The sequence below is a fragment of the Zootoca vivipara genome, chromosome 2 (genome assembly GCF_963506605.1).
Source record: "Zootoca vivipara chromosome 2, rZooViv1.1, whole genome shotgun sequence".
NCBI lineage: Eukaryota > Metazoa > Chordata > Lepidosauria > Squamata > Lacertidae > Zootoca > Zootoca vivipara.
This window is the reverse complement of record NC_083277.1, coordinates 84,439,312-84,452,568: the sequence shown is the minus strand read 5'-3', so window position 1 is coordinate 84,452,568 and position 13,257 is coordinate 84,439,312. Positions and strand designations below refer to the sequence as shown.

At 44.1% G+C, this 13,257-nt stretch overlaps 1 protein-coding gene across 1 annotated transcript; it reads left to right on the top strand.

Moving 5' to 3' along the window:
- Positions 1-627: 627 nt before the first annotated feature.
- On the top strand, positions 628-12,716 carry WDR45B (WD repeat domain 45B). Its single transcript, XM_035104735.2, has 10 exons — positions 628-823; positions 6,059-6,133; positions 6,537-6,638; positions 7,277-7,364; positions 7,483-7,577; positions 8,299-8,489; positions 9,258-9,343; positions 10,330-10,431; positions 10,638-10,759; positions 11,226-12,716. The coding sequence occupies exons 1-10, from the start codon at positions 757-759 to the stop codon at positions 11,330-11,332; spliced, it is 1,035 nt and encodes a 344-aa protein (XP_034960626.1). The 5' UTR covers positions 628-756; the 3' UTR covers positions 11,333-12,716.
- The last annotated feature ends 541 nt before the right edge of the window (positions 12,717-13,257 follow it).

Genomic DNA, 13,257 nt, shown 5'->3' with positions numbered 1-13,257 from the left:
TTTCCCCCCTTTATTTTTTTTAATTGCCCGCAGGGGGGCAATGACAATGAAGATTATCTTATCTTATCTCTCCCCCCCCCCCCCCAGAGTGGGGCCCTAAGTTATAACTTGTTTAGCTTATACGTAAATCCGGCACAGATCGTGACTCATTCCCGAAGGAAAGACTAACTCTGGAGTAAGAAGCACGTCTGTAACCCCTGGAATGGTGGTGACTTTACTGGGGGCTGCCGTGTTGCCCCACGTCCAACGGGTCTTTTGCCTCCTCGTAACCCCATGGATCCCTTACCTCTCTTGCAAGGGCAACAACGAAGGCAACACGCGATGGAGACCGCGAGAGGCGCGATAAGAGAGCGCAGTTCGGCGACTACGAGGAGGGCTTTCCCCAGCGCCCACTTTTCCCGGTGGCGCCAGCCAAGTGAGAGCCGGGCTGCTGATCGTTAGCTTGGCACTCCGCCGGGCGGCCTGCCTTGAGCGACGCGCTCTGCGCTCTGAAAGAGGGGAACGGACGTAGCAGGCTAGGGAAGTCGAGGAAGGCGGCAGCAGCAGCAGCAGCGGAGGTCGGCGTTCGACAATTCGGCTCTCCTCTGGTCAGCCTGGGAAGGCTTATTGGACGCGCTCGGTGCTCGGTGCTTGGCGCCGCGCCTGTCTAGTCCGGAAGGAATCGTGGCGCTGCCGCCCCCTCAGGCCAGTGACCCTCCCCCGATGGTGTGAAGGACCCCCCCTCCGCGGCTGCGGCCTTCCCCGGAGTCCGGCGCCATGAACCTGCTCCCAGCCAACCCGCACGGGAATGGGTTGCTGTTCGCCGGCTTCAACCAGGACCACGGTAAAGACCCTCGCGGGGCGCCGGGGGGGGGGAGTCAGGGGTCCGCCTGTTCTCCCGCGGGGGAGGCGTTCGGGCTTGGCGGGTTTCCTTTCCTCCCCCGTGTTCAGCGTCCATAATGGGGGAAGCCGAAAGTTGAGTTTCTCGCCCCCACCCAAATAATTCCAGGCCTTCCGATAAGTGGGAGGCGCAAGTCTCGAACCCGCGGCCAGTCTAGACGGATGTCTGGGCATAAAAAAGTGCGGGCGGGGAGGAGGGCTTTGCCTTCTCTTCTTGGGGCGAAGAGGGGGGACTGCCCTCTCCGGCCTCAGAGACATCTCCTCTTTGCCCCCAGCAGGATGCCTTTGTCCCTTAAGTTTGTGTTGCTTAGCGCTCTCTGTTAACGTTGATGGCTGCCAATGCTTCCCCCTTTGGCCTCGTCTCCCCCCTTTCCGTTTTCCGGCCTCTGATGAGCGCACTTGGGTGTTTATGGGGCGCAGTCGGAGTCTGGTGTTTTGCAAAATGCGCGGGGAGGATCGGCCTCAGCTCTGAGACACCAAGACAGGGGAGGCAGTTGCTTCCATTCTCCTCCTTTCCTTCTCAGACTTCCACGCGGAGCCTTGTTTTGTCCTAATACAACAGTGCTTGGCCCAGCCCAGATGCCTTACCCCTTGTACACTGCCTCATCCTGTTCTCCTACAGTCTTTCTCTTTAAAAACCTGCATATATTGAGCTCCTTGTTGGGCATGTGTTTCAGGCTTGCCCTCCTACTCATTGCCGTTTCCACTGCAACTGATGCATAATTCAACCCCACAAGGAGATGCCAAAGCTGGACTTAGGGCTAAGATGTGTGTTTTGGCCCAGTTATGCACTGAATCATTCTATTCCTCAGATTGGCTTGCTTGAATTCTCATTAGACTGCAACTCTTTCATAGGTAGCTGCTTTCATGGGCATATGAATTTGCATACAGAATTGAATGTCCTGAACAGTTTTATTGCTTTTAATCAAAGGGCACATAGCATAAAGTTTTGCAACATTATGACCTACGATATCTCTTATGTGTCCCAGTCACAGTAAAGAAGCAAAATTTCTAGATACCCTAAATGACAGTGCCTCTGGTCATGGAACCAACTAGAAAGTCAGCGACCCTGAGGTTAATCTTGAGTGGTGCCCAGGACCCGATGCCAATTGGGAGCAGTGACCATAGCACTATTAAATTAAATGTGCTTTGATTTCAAAACAGGAAACTACCCCAAAGGGAGGAGCTTGGTAAAAAGGAAGTTGAAAGGCAAAGTCAAGTGGGTTGGATCACTCCAAATTGCTGGGGACTTGTTTAAAAACGCAATACTGTATTTAAAACGCAAGATAGTGTGTACACCATAGATGGCAAAAAGTATCATGAGGGCCAAGAGGATGCCAGTTTGGTAATGTGCAGAGACAAAGTAGCCGTTAGAGGCAAGAAGGCTTCCTTTAACAAAAGGAAGTCTTGTCCAAATGAAGAGAATAAAAAGGAACACAAAATGAAGTCTCCCAAGAATTGGTATTGGTATTTGTGCTTTATAACATGTTCACAAATGATGAAGAGTTAGGAAGGGGTGAGCAGTGAGGTGCCCACAATTAATGATGATACTGAATTGTTCAGGGTCTTTAAAATGAAAAGAGATTGTGAAGAGCTCCAAAGGACCTTTCCAAACTGAATGAATGGTTGGTAAAATGGCAAATGCAACTCATTGTAAATGAATTGTTAGCACTAGGAACAATAATTTTACATATACAGTACACTCATGGGCTTTGAACTAGTGGTGACTGACCAGGAATGAGACTTTGGGGTAATAATGGGTGTCAGCACAGTGTGCAGCAATTGTGAAAAAAGCCAAATTCCATGCTAGGGGGCATTAGAAAAGGAACTGAAAATAAAACTGCCAATGTCACAATGACATACAAATCTGTGGTGCAACCACATCTGGAATATTGTGTACAGTTCTGGTCAGCTCACCTCAAAAAAGGATATTGTAAAGTTGGGAAAGGTTCAGAAAAGTGCAACCAAAATGATAAGGGGAATGGATCTTCAAGGGAAGATTGCAGTATTTGGGGCTTCTTAGTTTAGAGGAAAGGTGAATCAGAGGTGACATAGAAGTCTATAAAATTATGCAATGCATGGAGAGAATGGACAGAAAAGGCCCCCCCCCCCACACTCATAAGACTAGAACTGGTGGACCTCTAGTGAAGCTGAATGTTGGAAGATTCAGAACAGATGAGGGAAAGTACTTATTCATGCAGTACATCGTTAATCTGTGGAACTCACTTCAAGAGGAGGCAGTGATTTCCACCAACTTTTGGATGGCTTTAAAAGAGGATTGGACAAATTCATGGAGGATAAGGCTATCAATATGGGACGCGGGTGGTGATGTGGGTTAAGCCACAGAGCCTAGGGCTTTGCAATCAGAAGGTTGGCGGTTCGAATCCCCACAATGGGGTGAGCTTCCGTTGCTCGGTCTCAGCTCCTGCCAACCTAGCAGTTTGAAAGCACGTCAAAGTGCAAGTAGATAAATAGGTAAACAGCGGGAAGGTAAACAGCGTTTCCGTGTGCTGCTCTGGTTCGCCAGAAGCGGCTTTGTCATGCTGGCCACATGACCTGGAAGCTGTATGCTGGCTGCCTCAGCCAATAAAGCGAGTTGAGCGCCGCAACCCCAGAGTTGGTCACGACTGGACCTAATGGTCAGGGGTCCCTTTACCTTTAAGGCTATCAATGGCTACTAACAGTTGGAGGCAGTAATGTTTCTGAATACCAGTTGCTGGGAAGCACAAGAGGGAAGAGTGCTCTTCTGCTCAAGTCCTGCTTTTGAGTTTTGCACAGGCATCTGGGTGGCCGCTGAAGTACAGGACGTTGGACTGGATGGAGCATTGGCTTGATCCAGCAGGCAGTTCTTATGTTCTTACAATTATCCCTAATTAGTAGCAATGACAAATAGTTTGTCATTTTAATTTGTTAGGGAAGCTAGTTCAAATTGAATGACTACACCAATCATGTGCTTGCAAATAGAGGAGTGTCCTATGTTTATTGTGCTCTTGTTCATTTCATAGTTGTTTTTCTAAGAAAAATTACACTTGTCTAGGTGCACATTTAACATTTCATGTGTTCCCCTAAATACACTGTGTGAGGCATCCCAAATTGATGTGGCCCCTAGTGAATGAGTTAGCAAAAATTAGCTAGTGTTCTTTTTTTTCTGCCAAGAAAATAGGCTATGACTCACTAGAGTAACACAAGTTAGGGATCAACTTCCTTGTAGTAAACCTCACCCCAGAAAAGCTTATGCTTTGCTGTTCTTTACCTTGAGAATATTTTATTGCAGTAATCTGAGTAGTCACTTCAGTGGAGTTTCATAGAATGTGTAAGCTAGTAAAATGTTCATTCTATTTGCACCAGAAACTACAGTATATCGTGTGGGTTGTATGGGCTACACCAGGAGCTGAAACCTACAGGATGCAGTTTCCTAGAGTGCTTGTTTATAGGCTAGTAGAGTTGTTGGAATTCCAGCTTTCATCTTAGCAACAAATTCAGATGTGCTGGTTTTGACTTGTAAAGCCTTAAACAGCTCAGGACTGCAATACCTCAAGGACCACCTCTCCCCATATGAAATTATTTGGCTCCTGCGCTCATCACCCGAGGCCCTTCTTTGGGTGCCTCCCCCACGAGAGGTTTGAAGGGTGTCAACACAAGAACAGCGTTTTATGTGGTGGCTCATAAATTCAAGGTTCATTCTAAACCATTATCCTATATAATAATGTCCATGTTGTCCCTGCGTCCAGATGTCCCGTGTGTCCCTGGGTCACTGCGCATGTGCCCCAGGGATACAGGGATTGGACAGCAGAGACTGCGCGCGCGCACTCTCCCCCCACTCTGCCTCCTCCAACCGCCGCTCCCGCCGGGGTGGAGGCCGGCGAAGGCCTCCTCACAACCCTCCCTGGCCGTGAGGAGCGGCGGTTGGAGGAGGCGGGGGGGAGAGTGCGCGCGTCCTTCCTGTCGGCGGCTGGGGGAGAGGAAGGAAGGAGGAGAAAGCGCCGCTTTCTCCTCCTCCGTTCCTGTCCCCCTGCCGCCGACAGCAAGGACGGGTCCCAGGGTTCGGAGAAGCGCTGCGCAAGCGCTTCTCCGAACCCTGGGATGTCTGCTTCCTGTCGGCGGCTGCGGGAGAGGAACGGAGAAGGAGAAAGCAGCGCTTTCTCCTCCTCCGTTCCTGTCCCCCTGCCGCCGACAGCAAGGACGGGTCCCAGGGTTCGGAGAAGCGCTGCGCAAGCGCTTCTCCGAACCCTGGGATGTCTGCTTCCTGTCGGCGGCTGCGGGAGAGGAACGGAGAAGGAGAAAGCAGCGCTTTCTCCTCCGTTCCTGTCCCCCTGCCGCCGACAGCAAGGACGGGTCCCAGGGTTCGGAGAAGCGCTGCGCAAGCGCTTCTCCGAACCCTGGGATATCTGCTTCCTGTCGGCGGCTGCGGGAGAGGAACGGAGAAGGAAAAAGCAGCGCTTTCTCCTCCTCCGTTCCTGTCCCCCTGCCGCCGACAGCAAGGACAGGTCCCAGGGTTCGGAGAAGCGCTGCGCAAGCGCTTCTCCGAACCCCAGGATTCTAGCGCCCGTTATTGAACGGGCTGAAAACCACTAGTAGTGAATAAAGTTTCAAGCTGGCTGAAAGGAAAAATATTTAGATTTATGTACTTGATTGTGCTTCTTGGTAAACAAATAAATGGGAAAAATAATAAGCAGTTACTATAAATGGTGAGGTAGAGGAACAGAAGGGGGGGAAGGGAAGATACATTTTTCTCAATAACTGACATAAACTATAAGAAAAAGGAAATGTGTGGTTGACAGAGCTCTCAATTTAAGCCTGTTGTGGGCCAGCCTGTTCAAAAACAAATTACAGTACACTTGGCAGACTGAGGACTCCCTAATCCCTACAAACAGCTGTGTAGGTTTGATCCTAAATAGCCAAGAAAATACATCAGATTCCAGGCATCTTTATAGCTTTTAGTGCCAATTGCTTTTCTAGAATGCTCACAAATCCATTCACTGAACCACTGTAATGCACTGTACTAGCAGTTAGATTGATGTATTGCCTATTGAGACTAAGAGCAACTCTTTAGGATCTCTGGCAGGGAAGTCTTACCAGATCCTCTTAATGGGCGACGCCTGGGACTTTTGTACACAGGGCATGTGTTACTACTGAGCTATGGTCCTTTGCCTGACGTAGTAATCCTCTTCTTTTTTAGGGTGCTTTGCATGTGGGATGGAAAACGGATTTAGAGTGTTTAATGCAGATCCGCTCAAAGAGAAAGAGAAACAAGGTGAGATTCTTCCTCAATATTCTGCTGTGCCATTTTTCCCCATCTTAAACCGCATGCTGTGCAATCCTATACTCTCAAGTAACTGTGCATAGAACAGAAATTTCACTTGCTGGAATTTGAGTACTATTTTCTAAAACTTTGATCCAGTATAATATTGCTGTGTCCATAATGTGTGGTTGGAAGAAGGCTCTGAGCAGGCTTTTCTGATGATGGTCATAAATGAAGCATTGTCTTGAAACGAGGCACTCCAGGAGTAAAAAGTAAAAGAGGACTGACTCAACTGCATTTTAATTTGGGAGTCTTTGGAGAGAATCCTCTTGATACACAAAGATGTTCCAGTATGAATAAACTTTTCTTTGCCTTGAGTGTTTAATAAAAAAAAATGTCCCTTTTCCCTCTCCAGAATTTCTAGAAGGAGGTGTTGGCCATGTTGAAATGTTGTTTCGCTGCAATTATTTAGCTTTGGTTGGTGGAGGAAAAAAACCCAAATACCCACCTAATAAAGGTAAAGTATTGAGCAGTAAGTAAGCAATAACTTAGGGCTGAGTTCAGCACTAAACATTTCCAGGCCGCTTTAATGTAATTGGTATTCAAGCAGATCCTATCGAAGACTTCCTGGGTAGTTTTAAATTTAAATAAATATGGACTTAGTTGTCACCCTTCTCAAGTTGTGCGATGAGGAATCATTCCTCTTAATGCCAGGTGCTAGCTAGAGCAATCTGTGACCTGTTGTTTCCCTGTATTCAAAGGATAAACAGATTTTGATAAGCAGCCATGATACTGCACTCCCACATAAATAGGAATAAAAAGCTATTGGCAGTAGCAGGTGGGGAGGGTGAAAAAGAGTGTAGACTAAGCTTCAGAATGCCATCATATAAGACTTGTTTGGATGTAGTTGATGCTTCTATTTTCTCCTGACCCAAACCAATTGTAAGTTAATGCAACTGTATAATGTCTAATTTTGAAGATCTGAACTTGAGGCATGGTTTTTGTTTTTTTGTCAAGTGAACCAGTGAAAACTCGGTAGTCTGGGGTGCAGTAGTTCCTCATGTAGCTAGGCTTATAAAGTGGCATCTCTGGAAGCACTTTATAAAATTGCAAGGTGTTATTTTAAGGCTAATAAGGCCATTTCCATTTCTGCAGTGATGATCTGGGATGATCTGAAAAAGAAGACAGTTATCGAAATAGAATTTTCCACAGAAGTCAAAGCAGTTAAGCTGCGAAGAGATAGGTGAGTCTGGTCACACTCTGTTGTATGGAGAGCTCCTTCTGTTTTTCGCCAGTTCGGAGTTGGACCAGTTTAGCTGGATATGATGCTAATTGGTGTGCCATTGCCTTCTCTCTTTCAGAATCGTGGTAGTTCTGGACTCTATGATTAAGGTTTTCACATTCACTCACAATCCTCACCAGTTGCATGTTTTTGAAACCTGCTACAATCCTAAAGGTAAGTGTTGTCCACTACATAAAGTGTAAGAGGAACAAAGAAAGATCCTGTGCTGTTCTGTTTGTTATCGTGCTCCTGATGATAACTGATGCTGTCTATTTTGCACACCAACTTCACTATATAAAAAATTACTTGGACCTTTCTCATGCTTCGCAAGTCATGTGATGCTAAGCCATACCAACCTTGTCATCCCCGTTAAGTGCAGTGGAAAAACTTATGAAACCATTTGTCCTCCATCTTCCCATAGTTTTCACGTTGGATTTGGAAAAAAGAAAAAACGTTGGAAAATGCATTGTTGGAATATGGCATTTCAGGGTTGTCAATTTTGGGTGGGAGTCAACGGTATGTTATGATGAAGATTGCATCACTGCGAGCATTGCAGCTTGTCTGACAAAACAGTTTCCCCTCTCCTCCTCCTGTGTGCTGCTCTGGGGGTTCTCCCAATCACCTTGAGCCAATTTTGAGGGCCATGGAAGCAGGAGAAGGGGGGAAAGCCCCATTGCACAAACGGAAGCCCTAATGCAGGGTTTGAGCTGACGGTAAATCTTGTCTTTTGCTTATACAGACATTGACACTCATGGCTATGTGGTAACCTGAAGCTTCCTAGCTGGCTTCTTTGAGTGTTCCAAGTACTCTCAAAACTTATTTTCAGAAGGAAGGTGGGGAAGACAGAGATGGTAGTAAAAATGCCTATTCCTCAATACTTTAAATTGTATTTCAGGTCTTTGTGTCCTGTGCCCAAACAGTAATAATTCCCTACTTGCATTCCCTGGAACACATACTGGACATGTGCAGATAGTGGACCTGGCAAATACAGAGAAACCTCCTGTAGATATACCAGCTCATGAAGGGGTCTTGAGTTGCATAGCTCTTAACTTACAGGGAACAAGAATTGCCACAGCATCAGAAAAAGTAAGTCAATGATTTTACTCCACAGTTGGGTAGAAAACAACACAAGAGTCTTTAATGGTTTAGAATGAACCTTGAATTGCGTCATCTTGAGAGTCTGTGTGGCATTTTAATAGGTGCATTTTATAGTCTTTAATTTACTGTTAAGCCTACTGGGAAGATTATATCATCTAACACAGAAGTTGAATTTATGAAAGTCTTGACTTTAAAGTTTATACAGAAAGTTGGTAACCTTTGTGGCTGTAGTGATTACGTTTGAAAATACGCATGCTGTTATTGCAAATATTGGTGAAGAGATAAACTATGCATTCTTTGGCAGCCTGTAACCTGCATTGCTTCAAATAGGTTCCTCACTCAAACCTTTCATCCTGCTGCCTCACTATTGCATGCCAGAATCTTCCAAAATATGTAAGAAATGTGTTTTTTCCTTAGGTTCAGACTACAGTATATGGTATAAATCCAGTTCATGTAGACTTTCTCAATTTTCCTGTCAAAATACTGACTTTAGTAGCATTGATCTTGGATATATTCATCCAGATAAACCTGAGAGGATTTCCAAATATGTGGGAAGGATAGCACCAGATAATAACAAAAATAATTCCATATGGGAAGGGCAAAGATGTGCAGCTACAATAGTGTAGGGTGGTAGAAAAATGAGAGCCATCATCTGGGAAGTGAACAGCTGTATCCTAATGTTGTGTTCTGGGAATAGCTTGCATTGTTTTTGAAAGGCTCCCCTCGCATCTTTAATGTGTGCAACTGCTTTTCCAGGGGACCCTAATAAGAATATTTGATACATCATCTGGGCATTTAATCCAGGAACTGCGCAGAGGGTCTCAGGCTGCCAATATCTACTGGTAAGGTTTATTGTTTTGTTAATGTGTTAGGTAGGGGGACTGGAGGAATCATGCTTTGCCTTGGATCATCAGCAAGATGAGGGAGTGGGCGTTGTACAAATGGGGGTTTCATGCTTTAAAACTACTCCCCAGTTTTCCAGTTAAGAGACATGAACTTCCTGTGCGTGAATAATTTTCTTCCATCTGTGACCTGTTAATCATACAGCTGATACTGTCAGCTGGCTTTTCACATTAGCCAGTTCAGTGTTATGTGTAGCACATCAGACAAATCTAAACATTAGGCTTGGTATCTGAAAATTCTTTGGGGAAAATGTGACATCACAGAGGTAATCAACAGCAGTACAGTTCAAGAGGAATTTAATCCAATTGAGAGTAGAGCATTAAACACAAAAAATGGGAGTGGGGGGTTAAGTCTGAGAGCTACAGTGTATGAGATATACAATAAAGCATCAGTTCAAACGTGTCCATAGGATGTCTGCACCTTTTTTCAAACTCAGAATGAAAACTCAGAAATAAAGTAGCATACATCTTGCAACTGTTGGTTTATGGAGGAACTAAGATACTAATTAAGAAGTAATTATGCCTCATCAATATCTGTGTGCCCTTTTCTTCAGCTACATGTATTATGGAGGAGTTAAGGCTTTTTAAAGGTGTGAATATATTTCCCTCCCTCGCGTCTATGTGGTTTACTTCTGGGGTGAATGCTCTTTCACTTTCTACCACTTCACTTGCTAATGCTGCTTCACTCTGCATCAACACCTGCTGATAAAAGGTTAGCATCTCACTGGATATGTTGTTGCAAGGTGACATTGCTTTAGATACCCTCCCAAAAACCTAGAGTTAAAGAGTTTCTAAGATGCTTTGGAAAGAGGTTGGCTTATAGTGTTTGAAAAGTTGCAGTATACACACACAGGCATTTCTTTAAAAAGGAACTTATTCCATGACAGTGGTGATATAAGCAGACTTGTTTCTGACTTCTCCTTTAGCATTAACTTCAACCAAGATGCTTCTCTCATTTGTGTGTCAAGTGATCATGCCACAGTGCACATTTTTGCTGCGGAGGATCCTAAGAGGAACAAGCAGTCGAGGTAAGCAGCTGGGGCCAGTGTAATGACCGCTATGCAAAAATGATTAGATAACTTCATACAGGAAGAATGTATCAGTAGCTAAAATAAATAATTAAAATAATCACGAAAATAATTGTGAACCTTAATACGTGCTAGGAGTCAGTTTGCTTCAGTGCCTGGACTACTGGGTTGAGATGATGCTGAAGAGAGCTTTCTTTCTTTTTCAGCTTAGCATCAGCCAGCTTCCTGCCCAAATACTTCAGTTCCAAATGGAGTTTTTCCAAATTTCAGGTTCCCTCAGGCTCTCCCTGCATCTGTGCCTTTGGAACAGAGCCGAATTCTGTCTTAGGTAAGAATCTCGAGTTGCACCAAAAATCAAACAACCATGCATATCCCAAACACAGCCTATGAATTTAAGCAGCTGTGCTCACAAACAAGCTTTTTAGAGCAATCTCCCTCTGTCCTTGATGGGAGTCCCATTTATATAAATGGGTTTTAACTCCAAATTAAATGTGCACATGATTGCAGCCTAAGATTGTAAAAATGTTTAGATTGCAAGGAATGTTGAACACTAAAGATTGTTGCTTAAGATCTCATGGAGGGCAGCTTAATGATTCATCAAGAACTATCTGGGGTGGGGCAAGCCAGGCACTAGAACTGATTGGCATATGTAGCACAGCTCTTATGGGAGAACATTTCTTAGCCTGCATGTAATATGGCGTCTCTTGCTGCTCTCACAAGCAAAAGCTGTGCAGTGAAACACAATGTGTAAGCAATTGACTTGCCAAATTGAAAATAGTATCTTTCTCTTGCAGCGATCTGTGCAGATGGCAGCTACTACAAATTTTTATTCAATCAAAAAGGGGAATGCTCCAGGGATGTCTATGCTCAGTTCCTAGAAATGACTGATGACAAACTTTGACTGAACTGATGGAAATTTTTAGGTAGGGGAGAAGGGTATCTGGAACCCCGTCCTGCTTATTCTCCCTTTCCTGAAGAGATGGTCTCTCACTACCTTCAGTCAACTGTGCTGCTCAAGATGGGACAGATGACTTTACGAAGCCCAAGCCAGTATGGACAGAGCAAGGCAGAGGACTACTACGTTAACTGTCAACAGCTGGTTTTAAATGTTAAGTTTTGGCTGCTGTTGTTCCTTCAATTTTTTTTCTTATGTTTTTTTTTTTAAAAAAATGTTTCAATAGCCTGTGCCTATTGGGTTTCTCTCTGTAATTAAACTGTGAACCTTAGTGCCTGCCACTCTGTAAGAGTGAAGGGGCAGGAGATTTACTAAGGTTTAAACAGTGAATGGGACATGTCAAAAGTACACACAGATTTGAGTTCTAGTACCATGCTTAAGGAGGTGGCAGGAAATCTATACCAGCAGTTTCTGCCTTTGTACATGTCCTTTTCCTCCTATCTTCTAATACACAGAAAGGAATATTATAGCAAGTTGGCTCTTAGTTGCACTTGCTCTGACATAGATAGAATGCTCAAGGTCCTTGTTTTCATGCTGTTATAAATAGATATTAACTCGTTTGTCATTTGTCAGAGGTGCCAAAAGAAATCCATAGCAAACATCATTAAAGTACTGTTGGCGTAAATAACCATTCTGCAGGGCAGGAAGTGGCATAGGACAATGTTGAGATGTTGGGAAAGTGACAGCAAACAGCTTAGGTATTGGAAATAACCATTCCAGACACTTCAGTTCTTGATCCATTGGTATTTGCACTTAGGTTGTGCTGGGGAAGTTCTACAAGTACAAGATAATATGTAATGGCCAAGAAGGTAGTATATTGAACAACAAGAAGGGGGAAACAGTGACCCTCCAGATGTTACTGGACTTCACTGCCATCAGTGCTAGCCAGCATGGCCAAGGATGATGAGAGGTGTAGTCAAACAGCGGGAGGGCTGCAGCTTTCCCACCTTATAGCCTGTAAGAAATCCCTATCATACAGCAAGCTTATTATGTGTTCGGAACAAACTAAGCAGCTGTCTTTCTGAACACTAAGTAGTACATCAATCACAACACTATATTTTGGGAAATGAGGTATTTGGACACATAATTTGGAGTTAATAATACCATCCCCTTAAAACACAACTTCAGTTATTAGCTCCCTTGATTTCATGTATACTTCAAAATTAATTGAAGTCTTGGTTCAAGTTGAAAAGTATTGGAATTTGTCATTTAACTAAACCTATATTCAGATGTCAGTTTGCATGTTGCTTTTAAATGTGTATTTAATCATGGAAATTGTTTTGCACACCTTTTGTAATTTTCTTTAATTAAAGTGACTTAATTTGCTGTATTCATTTTATGGTAACAGAAGTTCTGTATATGGGTGCTAGTTCTGTCGTTTGTTTTATTTAACTTGCCTAAATAGCTCAAGATCAATTAGGAGTAGGATGCATATCATCTATGGCGCTAATAGATTGTATCCAACAATGTTGTTGAGATTTTTAATTAGTGGACCAGTGAAGGGAAACATGTTTGTTGAGTCTAGGTGGACAAACAGTCTGTATAAGAGTAGTTTTGTCTTTCCTATCTATGCCTTTGGTCAAATTCTTTGACACCAACTTCCCATTCTTATCCTTACCTTTTGTTTTAGGGGTACCCTTTTATCATATAGTTTTTAAACAGTAATGCTATCTTTAAAAACAGGCTAATAAGAAAAAACACATTTTGAAAAGTGTTGTTTCTTTGCTGAAATCTATCACTGCAAGACTCTTGCCAAATATCATAAAACTCAGGTAGAGAAGTAATGTTTGCAGAATTTTCCAAGCAGGATAGGCATGCTGAAGCAAAATAAATAGGAAGTTCAGTTCCATCACCCACAGGTTGAAGTAAGG